The 20594-nt window shown below is 43.0% G+C and overlaps 1 protein-coding gene across 2 annotated transcripts in view; it reads left to right on the top strand.

Annotated features, from left to right (window-relative positions):
* The window catches only part of PLA2G4A (phospholipase A2 group IVA), a 197356-nt gene extending 184502 nt beyond the window's left edge, over positions 1 to 12854 (top strand). For both annotated transcript variants that reach the window (XM_081324965.1, XM_081324966.1), the window contains exons 17-18: positions 1079 to 1236; positions 7991 to 12854. In XM_081324965.1, the coding sequence (XP_081181091.1) occupies positions 1079 to 1236; positions 7991 to 8119 (287 nt within the window). In that variant the 3' untranslated portion in view covers positions 8120 to 12854. The remainder of the gene's footprint in view (positions 1 to 1078; positions 1237 to 7990) is intronic.
* The last annotated feature ends 7740 nt before the right edge of the window (positions 12855 to 20594 follow it).

The raw sequence follows: 20594 nt of genomic DNA, 5'->3' as shown, positions 1-20594 counted from the left end.
CCTACATCCCAACACCTGCCTTGCCTCCCCAGCTCACTTCTGTGGCTGCTCGCCCCTACTCACATGAATTGCCCCCAGCATCCGTTTCGCTGTCAGAGACCTTCAGGAAAGGCTTCTGCAGCTGAGAAACGAGCTTCGGATTGTTGCGCACGTTAATCCAGAGCTAGTTTCTTGGCTGCAGAGGCCGTTCCAGAAAGCCTCTGACGGTGAAACAGAGGGTGGAAAGTGACTGCAGAAGAAGTGGGCTGGCGAGGCAGGTGTTAGGCATGAGAGGCCTGTCCTAATGTAAGTGGATGCAGGAAGCACGGGGCAGCTCCAGCCCCCATGTCCCCGCTATAGGTTCATTTTTACCCACCTCGCCCCACCTTGTGCAGTCCTCATGGGCAGGGTCTTAAGTAGGGCTTACTTTGGGGGTAGGGCTTATATTGGGCATGTAAAAATCAAGCTAGTCTTATTTTCGGGGTATATCTTATTTTTGGGGAAACACAGTAAGTGTGAAAACTGATCATAAGCCACTTTTTTCAGTACCATTGTGACTTTGAATAGTCATTAAACAAATGGTTGTAAGTCAAGGACTATTTGTATGGTATCCAGCCATAAAAATATTGCTCAGTTTTTGATATAGCTTGGATATTCTGTGCCAACTTTGTCAAGCTTTGCACACCAGAAGTTAAAATCCACAGGCAACTGACTCTGGATTAATGTATCATTATTTTACATGGGTTTTCTTTACTTTTTAAGTTAATTTTTATACTCTTAGTATTCAGTTGTTATTTCATTCAATCTCTGATCTTTGGAGCAAACTTGTATGACATTTTTTAAGATTCTGAAACCGATAAGCCAAGACTCCATTTGAGACAGTAGCAAAGGTTCAGTAAGATTCATCAATGTTTCATTGATTTTGATGAAACCATAGACCAGGTTGTTTATTTTTGGTAGCACTCTCAGTGTGCCTAGGTATTTAAAGAATGAAAGGAGGAGGAAGAGCTTACAAGGGAAATTTACAGCTATTAAACATTGAATTGCATGTTGAATTATTTGATCTTAAGGTACCTCCTACTGTGCTGTCTAATTATAGGTGTTCCAAGAGAAACTCAAGAAGAGAAAGACTTTGCTGATTTTGATATTTTTGATGATCCCGACACACCTTTCTCCACTTTCAACTTCCAGTATTCAAATGAGGCTTTCAGCAGGATGCATGATCTAATGGAGTTCAATACTCTGAACAACTTAGATGTATGTATAATATACAAAGGAAGTTTTAGATGCTCTATTGAATTCAATCGTATATCTATCATTTAAGGGTTCTATCTTGACAATTGTTATTAATATCTAGATCAGGGGTCGGCAACCTGAAACGGTGAAAGAGCCACTTGGAACCGGTTCCCTCACAAAAGAAAAAAGTGGGAGCTGCAAAATGCATACATGCATGCATGCGCAAAACAACAGGCTTCATTGAAGAGTGGAGCCTAAGGCGAGACATGCAGTGGCCATGCCCCTCCCCCGTCCAGCTCTCTTTGCATCTCAATCCAAGAGGTGCCTCTGGCTTAGCATCTTCTGTGACTTCAGATGCACAACCACTTGCTCTTTCACGCCCTGCCACTGCCCAGCAACTGGGGCAACCAAGGTGGGAATCTCCCTGGCATTCTGGTGCTCACCCGCCTCCCCTCCCTCACCTGCAAATTCCCGCTGCCTCCGCCTCTGCCAGGCAACAGCCGTTAGCTCCCAGACACCTCATGAGTTGCCCTCCAGACTTGGTCCACTCAGGAATGGCGCAAACCCACCGCCCCTTCCTCGGTCCCCTTTTTGCTGCTGTCCTCCTGGTCATTGCTTCAGCACGTGCCTAGCCCACCCGGCTCCCTTTTCCACAGCATTTCGTTTGTTCCCTGCCAAACTTCCAACTCCCACCCACGCCCAGCTCTTGGGGCACTGCTCACAACAGAGCAGCTGCCTGGCACCTCTTGCCACATGGTGCCTTTTGCAGACAGCCCCCTCCGCTTTCCTCCAGCCAGGCAGAGCGTCACTCACTGACTGAGTGGTTTCCCAGGATCACCACCTTTTGGTAGTGCACGAATGGCAGAAGGAGGTGCGAGCTGTGAAGAAAAACTCCTCGCACTCTGATTCTTCCCAGAGAAAGTCCCAGAGAGGGACTTTCATTAGTTCAAAGATGTTGTTTTTATTTGGGAATTAGATTTCACATATATTTGGTGATGTTCACGCCCAAGCAGGAAACGTGTGCGTGGTACCGTAATCGAACCCACGCGAGAAGCCGAGCTTAGCAAAAGCTCCTCCGATGCCTTTTCCTCTGCCCGAGGAGCAAAATAAAGGGCACCTGGGCACCCAGGACGCGCGCTTATGCTCAGTTGTATGTTTGGAACCCACGGGCTCCTTTTGTAGTTGCGGCATCCCTGGCTCTACTTGGGCAGGCTTTTTATCGCTCTGCCCACTTGCCTTGCGGTAATCCACCCTTTCCTGTCCCCCCCCACTACTACCCTTCTCCCCCTGCGCTCAGTTGGCCTTGGAGCCGCTGCTGAGCAATGCCGTTTGTGCGCTACAGAAAGGTTGTGATCCTGGGATACCGCTCGGTCGGTGAGCGGCGCTCTTCCCTGCTCAGCGGGTCTCCCCTCGCCCTGCTCTGCTGCTTTCTCTGCTAGCTGAGGGTCTTGGAAGCTTCCCTTCTTGGCCCCTGCCTTTTGGCTATCCCACAGGCGGCGGATCTCCAGGGCCTCTTCCGAGAGATTCCCCCTTTGTGGCTCCAACTGAGCGTGGGGGAGAAGGGTAGGGTCGAGCGATAAAGAGCCCACCCAAGTAGAGCCGGGGATGCTGCAACTACAAATGGAGTGTGTGGATTCCAAACATACAACTGAGCATAAGCGCACGCCGTGGGCGCCTTGCCGGCCTTTATTTTGCTTCTCGGGTGGAGGAAAAGGCATCAGAGGTGCTTTTGCTAAGCTCGGCTTCTTGCGTGGGTTCAATTACAGTACCACGCACACGTGTCCTGCTTGGGCGTGAACATCGCCAAATATATGTGAAATTTAATTCCCAAATAAAAACAACATCTTTGAACTAATGAAATTCCCTCTCTGGGACTTTCTCTGGGAACAATCGGAGTGCGAGGAGTTTTTCTTCACAGCTCGCCCCTCCTTCTGCTGCAGGCGGCATCGCCCACAGCTGCTTGCCGAGTACTGCCTACCCTGTCGCCATTTCTGCAGGACCCTGGAGGCGTCCTAGCTGCTGCATGGGGATCCACCTGCCTGGGGCTTGGAGACAGCAGGGGCGGTGGTTCCTCTCGCTATGCCCTGTCAGAGGGGGCAGTTTACCCCTCCCCTCCCTCATGGCAATGCAGCACCTTCAGTCTCCAGATTCTGCCATGATGTTGCCTCCCCCTCCTCCTTCTCCTCTCTGCTGCCTGGCCTGAAGGAAGAGGAGCTGCCGCTGCAGCTCCGCCAGCCTTGCCTCTCTCACAGAACCAAATTCGCATGCCGGCCCCCGTGGCAGCAGCAGCCCCCAAGGGCCAGGTAATCGTTCTGGCAGCTGTGGCTCCCAGACAACAGCAACAGGAAGGTGGTGGCTGCTGTTGGGGCAGCCTACTCCCCTCGCCATGCCCAGCAGGCAGTACTCTACAAGCGGATGGAGGCTGGCAGAGCTGCAGCCACGGCTCCTCTTCCTTCAGGTCAGGCAGTGGAAAGAAGAGGGAGGCGGAGGCTGGTGGAACTGTGGCAGTGGCTCCTGTTCATTCGGGCCAGGCAGCAGAGAGACGGGGGAGGTGTAGCTGACATTGCGAAAGAATCTGGAGACTTAAGGTGCTGCATCGCTTTAGGGAGGGGAGGGGTAAACGGTGCCCCCTCCGACAGGGTGCAATGAGAGGAACTGCTGCCTCTGCTGCCGCTGAGCCCCGGGCAGGTGGATCCCTATGCAGCAGCGGGGACACCTCTGAGTCCCTGCACAAACGGCGACGGGGGAGGTGTGCCAATGGCTTGGACTTGCTGCCAAGTTCAGCAGGCCTGGCAGGCACCACCGGGGAATCTCTTGGAAGATCCAAGTTTCCAAGACCCCGGCGACCCACCCCAGGCTAGCAAAGGTGGCAGCGGAGCAGGGTGAGGGGAGACCTGCCGGGCAGGGAAGAGGTGGGCCCAGGGCAGGTGGATCACCATGGGGTGGAAAGGATGCCTCTGGGTCCCTGGAGAAATGGTGACAGGGGGTGCCAATGCTGCCAGCAGGAGTACTAGCTACAGCTGTTTGGGGAGGGGTAAACAGTGCCCCCTCCGACCAGTCAGGGCACGCTCACCTTTAGACAGGAGGGCAGGTGAGTGCAGGGAGCAGCAAGAGGAACCACTGCCTTTGCTGCCGCCGAGACCCGGACAGACGGATCCACATCCACCACCACCCCCTGGGCTAGCAGAGGCAGCGGCAGAGCAGGGCGAGGGGAGACCTGCCGGGCAGGGAAGAGGCAGGCCCAGGGCACCCTGAGACTGGCCGCCCCCACCCACGCAGCAGTTAGAAAAAGGGCCCACTCACCTTTTCAGTCCTCCCGTCTCTTTCTCCGCTGCCATGTGCAGTCCGAAGAAGCAAAAAGGTTCAACCAATCAATTCAAACTTCACGAGTTCTTTTTTGTTGTTGTTGTGAGAAGTTTGAATTGATTGGTTGAACTTTTTTAGTCCCGCTTTTTTTTTCTGGAACTGCACATGGTGGAGGAGGACTGGGAGCTGTAGGAGATGGCATAAAGAGCCGCATGCAGCTCCGGAGCCACGGGTTGCCGACCCATGGTCTAGATAATCCCCTTTGACTTTCAAATCTAGAAAGAAAATGGGTCCAGATAACATAAAACAAAAATGTTTGTGTTACATAATGCAGCCAATGCACTTGTAGTTGTCTTTCTATAGTTAACTTCTATATAATGGGCCCAATTTTGAATATCAGCAAAAACACTCAGTTTCCATAATATTATTAAGAGAGCAAGGGATGGAAAAAGAAAATTATTAAACATGGATAGATGACAATACAATGAATGGTCATTGAAGCTGTTGGGTATTGCCAGCATAGTGGGGTTATTGGGCAAAAGTGCCAGTTTCCTGTATTACGGCAGATAAGGATATATTGTCAATAATTCCTGCCCTGAATTCTGCAAACAAAGGTTGGAAAAAAAATAAGATTCCTGTTGCTGCTTTGAAATGCCTTCTGCTTTAGAGTTCCATTGATTCTTGTCTTGCAGAGACTTATATCTATTATTTCTTCAGCAGTTTGGGAACATTCCTTGCAAATCTATAAAGTGTAGATAAATGAGGCATTAATTTGTTTTTTCATAGGAAACAGTTTTAGCAACAAATGTTTAAACAACAATGATCTTTGTTCTTATATCTTTGCTTTCTTTTAAAAAGCAGCAAGCAAGAACCTTGGATTGGCTTTTTATTAGGACTATCACCCCAAAATGTGAATGATTCTATTTCAGAATGCTGCAGACATATTCTTAGGGACAAAATTGCCCTGGCATTAAGGAAGCATATAATTGCCATCTCAACCTGGTTCATTCTAAATGTGTTAGACCTTAATTCCAATAATCTCTAACCAAACTGAATATGGACTAGGTGGTCTTGGACTAGATCTCTCTTGAGGCTGAAAGCATTTCCTAAGCATTCCTAAGCATGGAAGTAGTAGTTGGCAACAGTTCTGGAATGCTGTCTATGCTCTGCTCAGCCCCTCCCATATGGTGGAGTTACTGTTCAAGGATTGGAGAAAATTTCAGAGCCATGCTCAATATGCTTATCCTTTATTATTTGGTCCAGAAGCTACGGTCAATCATGTATCAAAGTAATATTTTTACATTGCATTCTAAAATTGTTCACTATTCCAAATGCAATGACATATCTTTTATTAGATCTTGATGCAGTAGAGTTCCCAGGCAGCACACCAACTTGCTGCTGTTTGCATAATAATGCCATCATGCAAATAACCAATTTGCATAATTGATATCATTTGATTATGACTTTATCATATTTTATTTACTTAAGGTATGAACCAAACCCTTAGAACTAGTAGGATACTTTCATACATTAAGTAGTCAGTTCTGGCCATGAATTTACCTGTTATGCTTTATTGACAAACAGAGCTTCTAATTAATGCATATTGGGCAAAATTGCATGGTGAACTCCTTCTACAGCATGCAGACATAACTTTGTTTATGGAGAAGCAGAAACTGGCTAATGTTTCATTGAACAGAAAAAGGAAGGCACATGGCTTCCATATGCATAGACAATGACATTTTTCTTACATTTAACATTTAACATTTTGTAACCCACTCACCCACCCACCCACCTTTCCTTATAGAAATTCCACATATGGACATGTTGACGGATGTTCAATACAATGGAAATTTATATATTTGTTAATTAAATTTATACGTTGATGATCTCATGGTTTCAGTGGATTGAGCTATAAAGTTGATGCTAAGGTCTCTTTCACAAAACAGAAAAATTGGGGATTGATTAGATGGAGAAGCTGAGAAAGTTAGTTTATGATTGTGTTCCTGAACAAAACCACAGTCTTAATATGCAAAATACAGTTGAACTTTTCTTTTTGCTAGACAGTTTAGTAATTACTAACATTACTTTTGCTGCAAAAGTTCTAGCTCAGGCATGTCAAACTTGCAACGTCACATGACGTTGCGCAACGTATCACGACTTTTACCCCATTGCCGGGAGGGCACAGTTTCGTCATGATGCATCCGGCCTGCGGGCCAGCAGTTTGACATGCCTGTTCTAACTGTTGAGTATATTATGATTAAAAGGTGCCATCTAGTGGTTAAATTTCATTCTCCATTAAAATAAAAAAAACACTGCTTACAAATTAAAAGCAAGCATAAGTTATAAAATCTTATGTTACAATTGTCCATGGTAATATTTTCATTAAAGTCTTTGCTATTGCATACATTCTCCTTTCATATACTCTCCTTAGTTAAGCCAAGAATGATTCTAAATGAAAATGGAGTCCCAGAAGTTAAATTATGCACATAATATCTGAAAGAAGGGAAACATCTCAAAAAATGATACACAAGATCAGTGCACAGATTATCTTGTCCATACCTTGGGGGATAAGTCCAGCCCTTGCTTGCATTAAAGAGCTGTATGTGAAGGAATTTCTTGCTGCTGCTACGTTTATGCACTTATGAAATTGTATTATATTTGGATCATGGCTAGAATCTGTCATTTTTCTGAAGAATGCTACCAAAGTTTATATTAGAAAATGCCTTTCTCTTTTTTATTTCAGAAAGTAGAAGTATATATAAGGTTAGAATATGTTTCACATTCAAATACTCAAAAGGGGGCTTTGGATTATTCATGTGCTATAATACATAGATGGGAAATGCATGTGTGTTTCTGTATTTGTGTATAAACAAACATACACAAAGAGAACAAGATCATTTTATTTGCATCAGAAATTATTTCTTTAATGTAATTAATCTTTTGTTTGTTTAGTGTAAAAAGTATACTGTGCAAATCTGATAGATATCTCTTTAGAAATTGGTTCCACTAAGATTAAGGGAACATAGGTAAAGGTAAAGGTTCCCCCGCACATGCGTGCTAGTCGTTTCCAACTCTAGGGGCCGGTGCTCATCTCCGTTTCAAAGCCGAAGAGCCAGCGCTTGTCCGAGGACGTCTCCGTGGTCATGTGGCCGGCATGACTAGACACCAAAGGTGCACGGAACGCTGTTACCTTCCCACCGTAGTGGTCCCTATTTTTCTACTTGCATTTTGACGTGCTTTCGAACTGCTAGGTTGGCAGAAGCAGGGACGAGTAACAGGCGCTCACTCTGTTACGCGGCACTCGGGATTCGACCCACCAAACTGCCGACCTTCTGATCGACAAGCTCAGCGTCCTAACCCACTGAGCCACCGCGTCCCTTTCTAAGGGAACATATTTCTCTGTAAACAAACAGAGGATACATGACAGCACCAGTACAATTTTGATACTATTCTGATTCTTTTTTTGCAGGTAATCAAAGAAGCAATAACAGACAGTATTGAGTATAGAAGGCAGAACCCATCACGCTGTTCTGTATCACTCAGCAGTGTTGAAGCAAGGAGATACTTCAACAAAGCTAAAAGCAATAACCGTACATAAGGATAAATACCAGCTTTGCTACTTAGAACCAAGAATTGTTGCATTGATTGCGGAAAAGAATCACTGCGAATTAATCATTACAAAATAAAGGAATACAGTTGCATCCCTGATGATGATGAAAATGAAACCAGGTTTATTTAGAGCTAGATACCAAATAACACATATAGTATAAATTCAAAAATAAGACATAAAGGAAGAAGGAGAAAAAAGAACAAAGTAAAATACTTAATACAATAGAATTCATACTGTTAAATTCATTAACAGTAATTTTAAAATAAAGTAAAATTAAAGAATGGTTCATCTGATTTTTCTTCAGATCATATAAATCTGACCCAGTTATTGTATATTCTCCTCATTCCTTTAAGACACTTATGCCCAGCAAGGCTTTCTCCAAATATATTGATTTATTTAACATGTTGGAAGTTGTAATCTTAGTGTAGTTAGAGACTGAGTTGGGGAATGGTTGTTTTAAGAATACTCTAATTTTTGATGTGAAAACTCTGGGTTGTATTAATGCTGTATTGTAAGTTGTTTCTTGAAAGTAATATTGTTCCCAGGCAATTATATAAAAATATTTGTATCACTGTGAAATGAATGTTAAAAATATAAATCTATCTCCATGACCTTTGATTTAACAATATCAAAAACAAATGAGGTGGATAATAACATTGCTTGCTTTTATTTTTGTTTTGTTGAATTTTTATATAACTGAACATAGTAGACCCTTGATTTACTTTAACAGTTAAAGGACAGGAACTTTTTTTTTAGAAAAAAATGTTAATTTGTTTTTAAGTGAATTTAACATACTATACAGGGACTTAAACTATCAAAACTAAGAGTGGCTTCCTTTCCCAGTTATGGACATGTTCACAGTTATTTATATTGCCAATTGACACCTGAAAATATAGGAAACTATTCTGTTATTTCTTCAAACTACTAGTTATTACAAACCCCTTTCCCCTTCCATCACACTGCTATCTCATGCAACATCTGTCATTGTTGCAATCTGTGCATAATTCTAAATCCTAATGGGGGATGCTTGTTTTGCGCATAACCTGATGCATGAATCTACACCTTATGACAGTGGTGGCGAACCTTTTAGAGACCGAGTGCCCAAACCGCAACCCAAAAACCACTTATTTATTATTGGGTGCCAGGTGGGCATGGCCCACTGGGTGTGTGTGGCTGTGGTGGTCATGAAAGATTGGGTGGGTGTGGCCAAGGTGGGTGTGGTCACCTCAATGTTGCACCTGTGGGGGTGGGCAGGGTTGGGGGAGCTCCAGGAGGTCTCTGGCAAGTGGGGCAGTAGGCAGGAGACTCATCCTGTGGGGTGAGGCGAGGCAGGGTGGGGGTGCCATTGCCATGGGGCAAGGCAAGGGCTCGGGCAGCTGCTGCCTGACACCATTGGCCACCGCACCCAGAGGCCAGTGAGTGCATGGGGGCCAATGGTGTCCATCAGTAGCCACAGCCTGCTGGCCCCTCGACAAGCGAACTCTGGGGCTCTGCACCCTGTTGCCAGCAGTTCAAAGAAGCCGCCTCTGAGATGGATGGTTGGCCAACAACTGAGGAGGTGATGCAGTGGGTCGTGCCTGGGAAAAGGAGAGCATGCGAGGCCAGGAGGGACAGGATGGGGGGGAGGGAAACCAGCCGTGCTGGGATGCATTCAGCCACATGGGACCTCAGCAAATTAACAGGTGGCTGGTTGAAGAGAGACAGTTGCCACCTCTGGGCAACGGGTGCCCACAGAGAGGGCTCTGAGTGCTGCCTCTGGCACCTGTGCCATAGGTTCGCCACCACTGCCTTATGATAAAGGAATATGTAAGGCTGTTATGGCTTGTTGAATACCCCCAGTTTGGTATTGTGTGTGAGCCACACTATAAAATCATTTTTCAATATTTAATTTATGGAACATGTGAGATGTTTCAGAGCCAAACTAGAGCCATTCCTTTCCAAGTCATGCTCCCATCCCTTCTCTTTGTTCCTTGGTAAATATAGTTACCTATTTTAGTTATGGAGTTGCCTTCTCAAACAAAACAGAAAATCTTATTATAATTCCCTTGCTGGTTTGTGCTTATAATTGTAAAATCTTGACAAGATTTTTGCTTGGTAGAATAATTTAAATAATTAAATTTGAATGAGCATGCAGGAAAAATACAGAGTAAATGCTAAAAAGGGCATTGAGTTGAGTGGGTATAGAAATTGAATAAATAAATAAAATTACTTGTGGATGTTTCCTAGTGAGGGTGTTTGCCTTCAAATTAACATTTGATTCTTGGTAACTGCCTGGATAAGTCCTTGCAGTTTTCTTGGGAAGTTTTTTTCAGAAGTGGCTGTCCATTGTCTTCTTAAGGCTGAAAGAGTGGCATGAAGTCACTCAAATCAAGATGGGATTAAAACTCATGACATTTTGATTTCTAGACTGGTCTCTTAACCATCTCATATAGTTTAGAAACAAAACTATATCCATTGAACCAGACATTTAATCCAATATGTAATTATTCCTTTTGTATGTACTCCTTGCTGGGAATTGTAAAAATCTCCTCCAAATCAGAGTTAATTTGTGCCTGTTTCTCTTTTGCTCCAGGCACCAAAGAGCGCCAATTGATTTCCCACAAGAATATTTACTTCCCTTCTGACTTCCTAAGAAGTTTTTTTCACCTCCCTACACAAAAGAGAATTTTAAACCCTTACTATGGCTAGACATTACAAGGGCAATTGAAGGATAGTACATATATACCTGCAATGACATTTTTTACTGTCTAACGTCTATTGCTTAAATCCAGGGAACATGAGAATTTACAGTAACTGTATTCCTTTTCCCTGGAATGTTGTAAAATGATCTCATATTTCACCAATATTCATTTGAAAAGTGACATGATTGTCTTTGCCAAGTTGAAGCAGTTTGCAATGGCAACTATTGCAAATATGTATGATCAGACCTTCTCTATTTTTATATCATTTCAAAAGTAATGATCCTTGGCTGTTAAAATGCTTTGTTTCAAAGCTTGGGTCAATCTCAGAACAAAAATATTAATGCCCCTGGAGACTGGAACAAAAGATCAACTGAAGGGCTTAGAGCTTTGAGCTTAGAGCTTAGAGCTTTGTTTTCAAGACAGATTGAATGAGATAGCATTCCTAATAGATGTAGTTACTTCCATGGTTGATCATAATTTCACTTCATCAGAGAATTTATGATTACCCATGCACAGCCAGTTTGCTCTTTAACTGGTACCCTTCTCCCTCCTCCCCAACAGTCTCTAGTTCTAAGAACGTTTTCAGGATGTTTTTGCTAGAAATTTATTCTAGTTGATTTTTGTTGATTTATGCTAATTTGTATTGTCTTTCCTTGTGGGACAAGCCATTTTAGTTATATTTGATCTGCATAAGTCATATATTAAAAAAACCTTTAATCCTTCCATTTTGAAAGACTGTTTTTCAATAGTTGCTGAATTTTTAAAATAATTATTTAATTAATTCATTTTCCTTTCTATAAAAATGTAAGTTGCTTACTTCATTTAATAACTATTCTATCCTCTGTTGTATTAGTAAGGATTTACTAAAATATCTGTCATACTGATTTATCTGTATTCTGATAATGTGAATTAGATGTTTAAAATCATGACAGGATTTTATGGGTTTTTAAAAAAAAATCTGTGAAAACAAAGGATATGATACAATCTTATTTTTAATACATACATTTCATATCTCTTTCTTAAATACTTGGAATATCAACTGTTATGTCCCATGACATTATTATTTAATGTTTTAAATAAATGTTACTGTATGGTTACATTATAAACTATCAAATTTACTGTCTCACATTTCCATCATTTGTTATATAGTTCACTTGAAACCATGGTTTAGAAATAGTTTTGCTCAACCTATTCCCTTTCTCTCATCACTTCAAGAGTTGTCATTATGTTTTCTTTCCCCTGGTTTGATGTTCAGTTTCAGTTCATTCAGTTTTATTTATTTCCTATCTTTATTTTTTTTTACAAATAACTCAAGGTAGCACACATCTCCAACACACTTTCCTCCTATTTTCCTAACAATAACAACCTTCCAAAATGAATTGGGCTGAGAAAGTGACTGGCCCAAAGTCACCCTATGGGACTTAAACTCACAGTCTCTTGCTTTCTAGCCCAGTGCCTCAATCACTAGACCAAAATGGCTCTCACATATATTGCATATTATGGCAGAACCACATAGAATAGGAGAAAATTGGCAAGGGACTTCCCTCAAGGTCATTATGAGCCCCCAATTCTAATATAAGGTAAGTGTCACAATCCATTTATATTTCATTTCTAACTCTTCTGTGCAAACCCAAATCTCACTCCACCACCACCCCGGATTCTGCCATTCCCAAGGAGGAGAGGGAACAAGCAAGGGTTTTTATTGCTTTCACTTCCTTCCTAATATGTAATCTTTTGTTTATTCCACCTACCTGTTATCCATCACAATAAGATCAATTAGTCTCTCACTAGGCATTTTCCCTCTCAGCTTATGGGCAGCTAAGAAAGGGAGTGGAATGAAACCCTCCGGAATCTGGTTTGTTTCTCTGGATGGAATGTGAGGGGGTGGAAATGATTCTCCTATGAATGGACTGATGTTTCTCCTCTTCCCACAAGAGACTTACCACCTGGAGACTTACCACTTGGCTGATCTGGAACTGGCAGAATGAACTGTGGGGTGGGGCTTGCTTGGGGACATTTAAAAATATCGATCTGTGGATTTCTTAGATCCTGTCTATTATACCCACTATCTTCTATTTCTTAGTAAAAGTTCCTGCTTGGACAACCTTGTCTCCAAGAGTCCTTCTTTCTTATGATGTGGATTGAAGTGGGTTTTGACATTAGACAGGATCTGCATTAAGAGTCAACCTGAAAGGAAGAACCTTACTGAGGGACTTTGCAAAAAATACAATATCTAACAAGGCAGGGAAGGAGGGAAGCCCCATGGAAAGGGAACATTCCCCCCAACTGAAATCCCACCAACTATTGAAAGGTGAAGTGTCATATTCCTCTGGTGGAGAGGTGGTAGAGATGCGGGACCACAAACCGCGGTGGTCAATGGGCGTTGGAAGGAAAAGCGAGTGGGAAAAGGCATCGATGAAAGTGACCCTGAGACGGGGTGGCCACCAACCCTGATGGAAGCAAGAGATGGAGAGCTCCCTGCACATCAGCGAAGAGGACGGGAGTTATGTACCACATGGAGACTGGATCCTAGAGAAAGCTATTGATCTGATGAAAAAACCCCTTGACTCTCTAAGGGAGGAGAAACTTGAGTCCCGCAGCCGCACCAGTGCCTGGAGCTGCAGCTGGAGAGACAGTGGGGGGATCTGGAACCTGTAGCACTGGGAGCATCTGCTGAACCCGGAGCTACCACCTCAGCAGCACCCACCCCCTGCTGACCCGCAGATGGGGATCAGGATGGGGGGGGCAATACTGCGAGCAGTGTAGGCACCAATCCATTCAAAGACTCACACCTCTGGAAGCGAAATTCAGGGGGGAGCCGCCATGCTTGAGGTTTTTCCTAACTCAGGTCCTTACTTATATGGAAGAATACGGACAGGACATCCCCAGTGACAAAGCCTGCATCCACATCGCACAATCCAACCTGGACGGACCGGCCACAGACTGCGTGGTGAACCTGCATGACTCCAACACTCCAGAACTCAATGACTTCAACCAGTTCATGTCATCCTTGAGGAGGCGATTTGAGGACCCCTTGGCTGATCGTAAGGCCCAGGAGAGAATCAAAATGGTGAGGCAGGGTAGACCGCCAGTAGCTGAATATACACAAGAATTCTGGGCCATTGCCAACAAGCTGAACTGGCTGGAAGACATCCTCCTTAGCCATTTCAAAGATGGGCTAAACTAGGACCTGAATGATGATTGCCTGCCTCGAGGAGACCCACACCACCTCGATGACTGGTACATCCTGGCAGAGGAGGCGGAGATAGACCTACTGAAGAGTCACCACCAAGGAAAACCATGGGCCTACCCACCTCCCAAGAAAATGCGTGAACCAGTGAAACCACCGGCTAAGGCTAAGAAATCAACGAGCTGTTTCAAATGCGGGAGAGAGGGCCAGCACTCCACAGAATGCCACTCAAAAGCCCTTCAGTGCAAATCAGACCCATCACCAGCCAGGACATCAGGGAAGTCCCCAGCCAAAGCAAAAGAACCCGCCATGAGAGGGATAGAGGCTGTAAAATCCCAAACCCTTTAGCAGAAAAAAGGGTGTAAATAGATAAACAGAAAAGCCCAAAGTCTGATTCAATGTCCCGTGGCCCAAAACTGATGCACAGTTTAACAATTGAACCCATGGGTAGAATGATTTGTATCCTTATAATAAAATGCTAAATATTTTTAGACAAAATCAAAGTGCCTAAGGAAATACCTGTCCAGACATTTGGCATCAATGAAAGGCAGATTATAAATAACTGGCTAATTTTATTAAATTATACGCACAATAGATTTGACCGATCTTTAAACAATGCATAGAATTTATGTAAGAAATCACAGGGTGGCCTCATAAAGAGGTCTTAGTAAAGCAGCTGGAATGTTAATATTTAAGTTGTCCAGTGACAAAAATTGGTTAATATCTGCTGAGCATCCACAGGAAATTAAGGGCTCGGAATGGAATCTGATGAAGATATTCCACCATTACACATTTCTCTTGTTTTACTATAAAGTTTGCTGTTGTCTACTCTGGATTTTGGCTGAAGGGAATAGTGGTGCCCTCTGCTGCTGATCTACTAAGAGACGTTATAGTCTCAAATCCTGTGGCACCTCCCTCAATTGTGGCCCCTCAGTGGTTGCTTGGCACTCGGGGGTGGTGACCAGCCTCCATGGAGTTGTCATTCCCCAATTGGCTGTTGCTCTCCAGGCTTCTGTAACACCCCAATCTGTTGCAAAGCCTCTATTAGCTGATTTAGGCTCAGAGGTTGCTGCCCCTCCTTCTGTGGGGGTTGCCATACTCCCCACTGCTGAGGGGGCCCTAGTTCCTCTTCTACATGAAAAGTGCCCATTGCAGATAGAGCTCAAATTCGGAAAACAAACACATATTCCTGTTCCCCCTCCTTCTTCTGTGGGACTGGAGGCCCTAGCAGGTAACTCCAGAGGTTGGAGGGTCATTAGCTCTGCAAAACGGGGGCTGGGGGCCTCTTTTGGCAGGAGCTGTTCTGCGCTTCTCACTTCTAGTTCTTCAAACCTTTCTGCTAAATTGTCAATTGATTGGCTTTGGACTGCAGACGGATATTTCCACTCACCTGCGTATTCAATCTCACCTGGCCTGGTCACTCCCCACCTGTCTGGGGAATACGATGTGCAGGAATCTCTTTGTTGTTGTCCCACCTCCTCTGCCTTTGAAGCCCTTGGGGATGGCAAGGCTGCTTTGAGGCACCTGCCAAACTCATGGTTTTTGGTCTTCGGGGAGGAGGGGGAACAGGAATATGTGTTTGTTTTTCGAATTTGAGCTCTGTGAAAAGGGGGCTGGGGACCTCTTTTGGCAGGAGCTGTTCTGTGGTCCTTCTAGCTCAGGGGTGTCAAACTCAATTTCATTGAGGGCCGCATCAGCATTGCGGTTGGCCTCAAGGGGCCGCATCAAGGGTGCCTATGGGGGCCTGGGCAGGAGTGGGACAGATCTGAGGGTCTCTGGCAGAAGGAGGGTCTCTGGGCCAGGGCCAAGGCAGTGGGGGCCGTTCCCTCACTGTTTCCAGGATGGCTTTGCGGGCCACATGAAACCACTTCGCAGGCCGGATCTGGCCCCCGGGCCTTGTGTTTGACATGTCTGTTCTAGCTCTTCAAGGCTTTCTGCTAAATTGTCAGTTGATTGGCTATGGGCTGCAGATGGATATTTCCACTCACCCCAGTATTTAATTTCAGATGGCCTGGCAGCTCCCCACCAGTCTGGGGAATGCAATCTGAAGGAGTCTCTTTGTTGTTGCCCCACCTCCTCTGCCTTTGAAGCCCTTGGAGATGGCAAGGCCGCTTTGAGGTGCCTGGAGTTTCCACTGGGCTTAACCCACTCTGACAACTATACCATTTCTCCTGGTTGTTTGGGTGTAGCTACCAGCTGGGAGGATTGCTGAAATTCTTTTCCTACTGGCTTCTTCACCGGCCCATTCCCCCCCCCCCTGGGGTGGCTGCTGGTGCTGGGGTGCTGACTTCAGGCAACTTTTCTTCTCCCATGATGGGATCTTCCCCAACTCTTTGTCAGTCTGTCTCCCAAACCTGGAGACAGTGACGGGAGGTCGGGACTCCCTAGTTAGTTTGTAAAGTTGGTGGATTCCAGCTTGATGTCTAGTTTCTGACAGATGAGCTCTTCAAATGACTCTGAGGCATTGTTTACTTTAAAAGTCCTTTATTAGAGTCCTATAACATCGGCAGTCCTTGCTAGTAGAAGCTGGAATCTTAATTCCCTTCCCCTTAGCACAATATGTTAAACACAATTCTCTTTTTCATTGCTGTCATAAATCACATTCTCCAATTAATTTGAAGGGTCAGTTTTCCCTTCTGTTAGACAACCTGCCAAATTCTTATGTTCTCTTATTTTGAGACAGCCTTGAGACACATTCTTCCTCCCCCCTCCCCCCCCCCCCCCCCGCAATAGCTGATTTAAAGTAACACATAAGTTTAAATATGAGATAGCAGCTTCTTCATCTTTAGTCAAAACAAGAACATTTGATGTTAGCAGCGTTTTGTCAAAACTCTTTGACCTGTCCATCTTGGGTGGCCCTGCATGCCATAGCTCATAGCTTCATTGAATTATGCAAGCCCCTTCACCATGACAAGGCAGTAATCCATGAAGGGGGAAGAAAGCCTATTGATAAATAAAAAGTAAAAGTAAGAAAAGTAAAAAAAACACAAGGGGTTTTTTTTTCTGCAAAAACCAGTCTCTATAGTTAATAAGGGAAGAAGAGATGCTCAGGGTTGCAAGGATAAGCTGGCATGTTTGGCCAAGGTGGATAGGAAGGCTGACAAGCTTTGCGTCAACTTTGTGCCTAAATGGAGATTAGAGTTCACAGCCTCCCGGTTTCTAGCCTGGTACTTTAACCATTACACCAAGCTGGGTCTAATAAAAATGTTGAATATACAATTAATAGAGATGTCAGAAAAGCACAAGGAAGGCATAAATAAGATTGAAAACTCCTTGGATTCCTTCAAGTTTAAAAAGAACTTAGTACTAAGGTTGATTTGCCTTCAATGGTATCTGCAGGTTATGGTTTTTAAAAAAGTGAAGATGGCTAACAGTGGAACACACATACAAAGCACATGACACTTTTATCAGACCAAAAAACAGGTGGCACTTTGATCACACCATAATGGCCATCATCTCTAAATTTTACCATATTCTCTGGACGTTGCTGTAAGCATGTTGAAATTTCCCGTGGAAGGCATTTTAGAAAGATGGATGGGCAAATTCAAAAGTAGCAATGGATGTTTCTTCACAGAGGGTGGATTTATGTGTAGTACAAACGCACTTGACTTCTTTGAGGATTAGCATGTTCTGTGAATCCAGCCATTGTGGTTCATAAAAATGTCCTTAAATTTACTCATTATTTTCAAAATATACAAAGCTGGTTTACAACTCTCTCTCAAGCTACAATTTAAATAAACTAGTGATGTCAAAAAACAATAAATTGCCACCAGATGGATTTGTAACTGGCTGACAAACTGTACTCAATGAGTAGTCCTCAATGGCATTACATCCACATGGAGAGAAGTAAGCAGTGGGGTACCACAAGGTTCCGTCCTAGGCCCAGTACTCTTCAATATCTTCATAAATGACTTAGATGTGGGAATAGAAGGGAATCTCATCAAATATGTAGATGACACGAAGCTGGCAGGAATAGCCAACACCCCAGAAGGCAAGCTCAGAATCCAAAAGGATCTTGACTTGAACAATGAGCCCAGTACAGACATAGAGTGTAGGCAAAAATAGCTTTGTGGTAATATACTGTACTGAACTGAAATATTAATCTTTTGAAAAACCAGAGATTAAAAAAATAGTCATGCTGGAAAGATAATAAGCAAGTCTAAGTGCAAAGAGCATTCAAGAACAGGGAAGCGGCCACCAAGAAGATCTGCTTCTGGGTGTCATTCATGATAACTGATGAGAAGAGCAATTTAGAACCACTCTCAGGAGGAAGCTGTTATCAGGCAGGCAGTAACTTATGGAAAGATGTTCTGTCAAACCAAATAGTTCCAAGCCATTTGGGGCTACAAGATTTGAAGATTTATCTTAAATTTATAGACTAATCTTGAATGCCTTACAACATAATTTATGGCCTAGTGCATTTGTGAACTAGTTAATTGAAATTTAATAAATCATGCTTAAACCAATTAAATTCTAGCATTCAGATCCTAAAGGCAAACATAAGAAAGCATGTTCAGTAAGAGAATGAAGAAAGAAAACTTGTGTTCTTCCTAGAATCTGTTACTTGTAAATAAATCAATATGCTTGTTCTGAAGGGTCTTCTTCGGAAACATGAGAAATACATTGTACATGTGGCTATTTATGACTTTGAGGCTCAGGTTTTGGATACTGATGATTTGATTTCTGAAGCAAAATCAGATTGAAGAAGCAAAATTGTAGATACATCTGTTTCCTCAGATATAATTGATTGTGCATCAATTTAATTACTGTCACATCTCCAGATGTGGAGATGGAAATTATTTTTTTAAGTTTCCTAATGTCTCGTAGGTCCTTGCTTCTCTCTGCAAGGAACATTACTTTTTCTACCTACATGATTTTTCTTATGCAGGAAAATTGTGTTTTCTATCATAATTGAATAATGTAGCTATTGTGTTTGAAAAAAAGTTTGCCAGTTCTAATTTGCTACCATGTGTCATTGCTGCAAACATTGACATGTTTTTGCACTGACAACATACGAGACAGCCTTTTGTTTAAGCTGCTTTGCTTTGAATCTTGAAGAGAGGGAAATTTTCAAATGGCTATCTTGAGAAGATAAGATTAGCCGCACAGAAGGGGAAGTGTAATTTCATATGTAAAACTAATTGGTGAATATGATTTATGATGTGTAATTAGGGGAGGGAGATTGTGCAGGATATGATGTATCAAGGGGAGGAGAGGTCAGATTCTGGCATCCCTCCATGAGTGCCGATGTTTTGTTTCATTACTAAGACTTTTTAGATGAATAATATGTCTGCAATTTGTTTGAATTGTCTCATTTATCGGAACCATGACACCATGTGCACAGAGTTCAACAATGGATTTGTATATGTTTGATGTATGCAGATGTTTTTCCTGCTTTTCCACAATTGCCGTGGTCTCTGGGAAGGAAAGAAATGTCACGTATGAAAGAACCCTGAAAGGATAAGACAAATTGCAGTGAAACTAGAAGCTATTTTAAATATCAGAGATTTATTTTTTTAAAAAAAAGAACGGACTAGAGAAACACATTTTCTCTATGTGCCACTAGCTCTGTTTCAAACTGAATCATCTTATTCTGCTCGATCTGAATTTTGTTACCATGTAGCTCTCTCTAATTTCCCAAAGTTTGAAACATCTATGATGTTACAATTATTCTATTGGTTTATACTTGGTTCTATGTATGTTCTATGTTCTATGCAATAATGCCCAGACCTATTAAAACTGTTTGGGTTAGCATAGTTTAACTTATTTTGAGGTTCCACGAAAGGCAGATCCTTAGTTTGGTGCCATGAGAATCAAGACAGCTATTTGGCAAGCCCACAGACAAGTCTCACAGGAAATCCAGATTTAGATACTCAAATGATAATCTGAATAATGGGGGGCAAAAGCCTTGAATGGGAATCTCACAAAGAAGCCCTTGCAAGATTTCCCATCTAAGATACTTTTGTTGAACTACTTGCTTCAAATCAAATGCCAATTCTCTTAACTGAAGCCATGATATAGTAGTGGCAATCTTAGAATGACTAAGTTGGAGGGAGCAAACAAATGTGAATCAGGGGAGAATGGATTTATGTATATCTTAAATACTAAGACAGAATAATTAATGTTGATATTTTATCTTATTAGCCTGTTACCGCTAGATGAAACATTTTGAATTCCTCGGCTCACTTCCTCTTTTGAACTTAGTATCCCCTAGTTCAGAATCTAAAGGATTAGCCTGATTCTCACTTCCTGATTGTACTAGCTGAGTATTTCTCTAAAAAAATAGAAGCTGTTTAAAATAAAAAGTTCATGCTGTAATGTTATAATATATTATGTCTATATTGTCTTACACTTTGCTGTAAGTCCAAGTTGGGTAGTTTGAGAAATACTTTAAGAGGAGCATCAACTCACTCTTGCAATCCATAGTTGCCATTTCTCAGGAGAGCTTTCAGACTGCTCACATAAGAGAAAGCTCTACCTCAGAAAGGAAAGTGTCTCATCCAGTTCTTTTAACTGAACTATTTTAATCAAAAGATAGTTGCTGTAATATATAAGAAAGTCATCCAGCTTGAACTGGTTAGGTATGAGAAAG

This window comes from Vipera berus (genome assembly GCF_964194415.1).
Source record: "Vipera berus genome assembly, chromosome: 3".
NCBI classification, from domain to species: domain Eukaryota; kingdom Metazoa; phylum Chordata; class Lepidosauria; order Squamata; family Viperidae; genus Vipera; species Vipera berus.
Note: the sequence above shows the minus strand (reverse complement) of the source record. Positions and strands in the feature narration are given on the sequence as shown.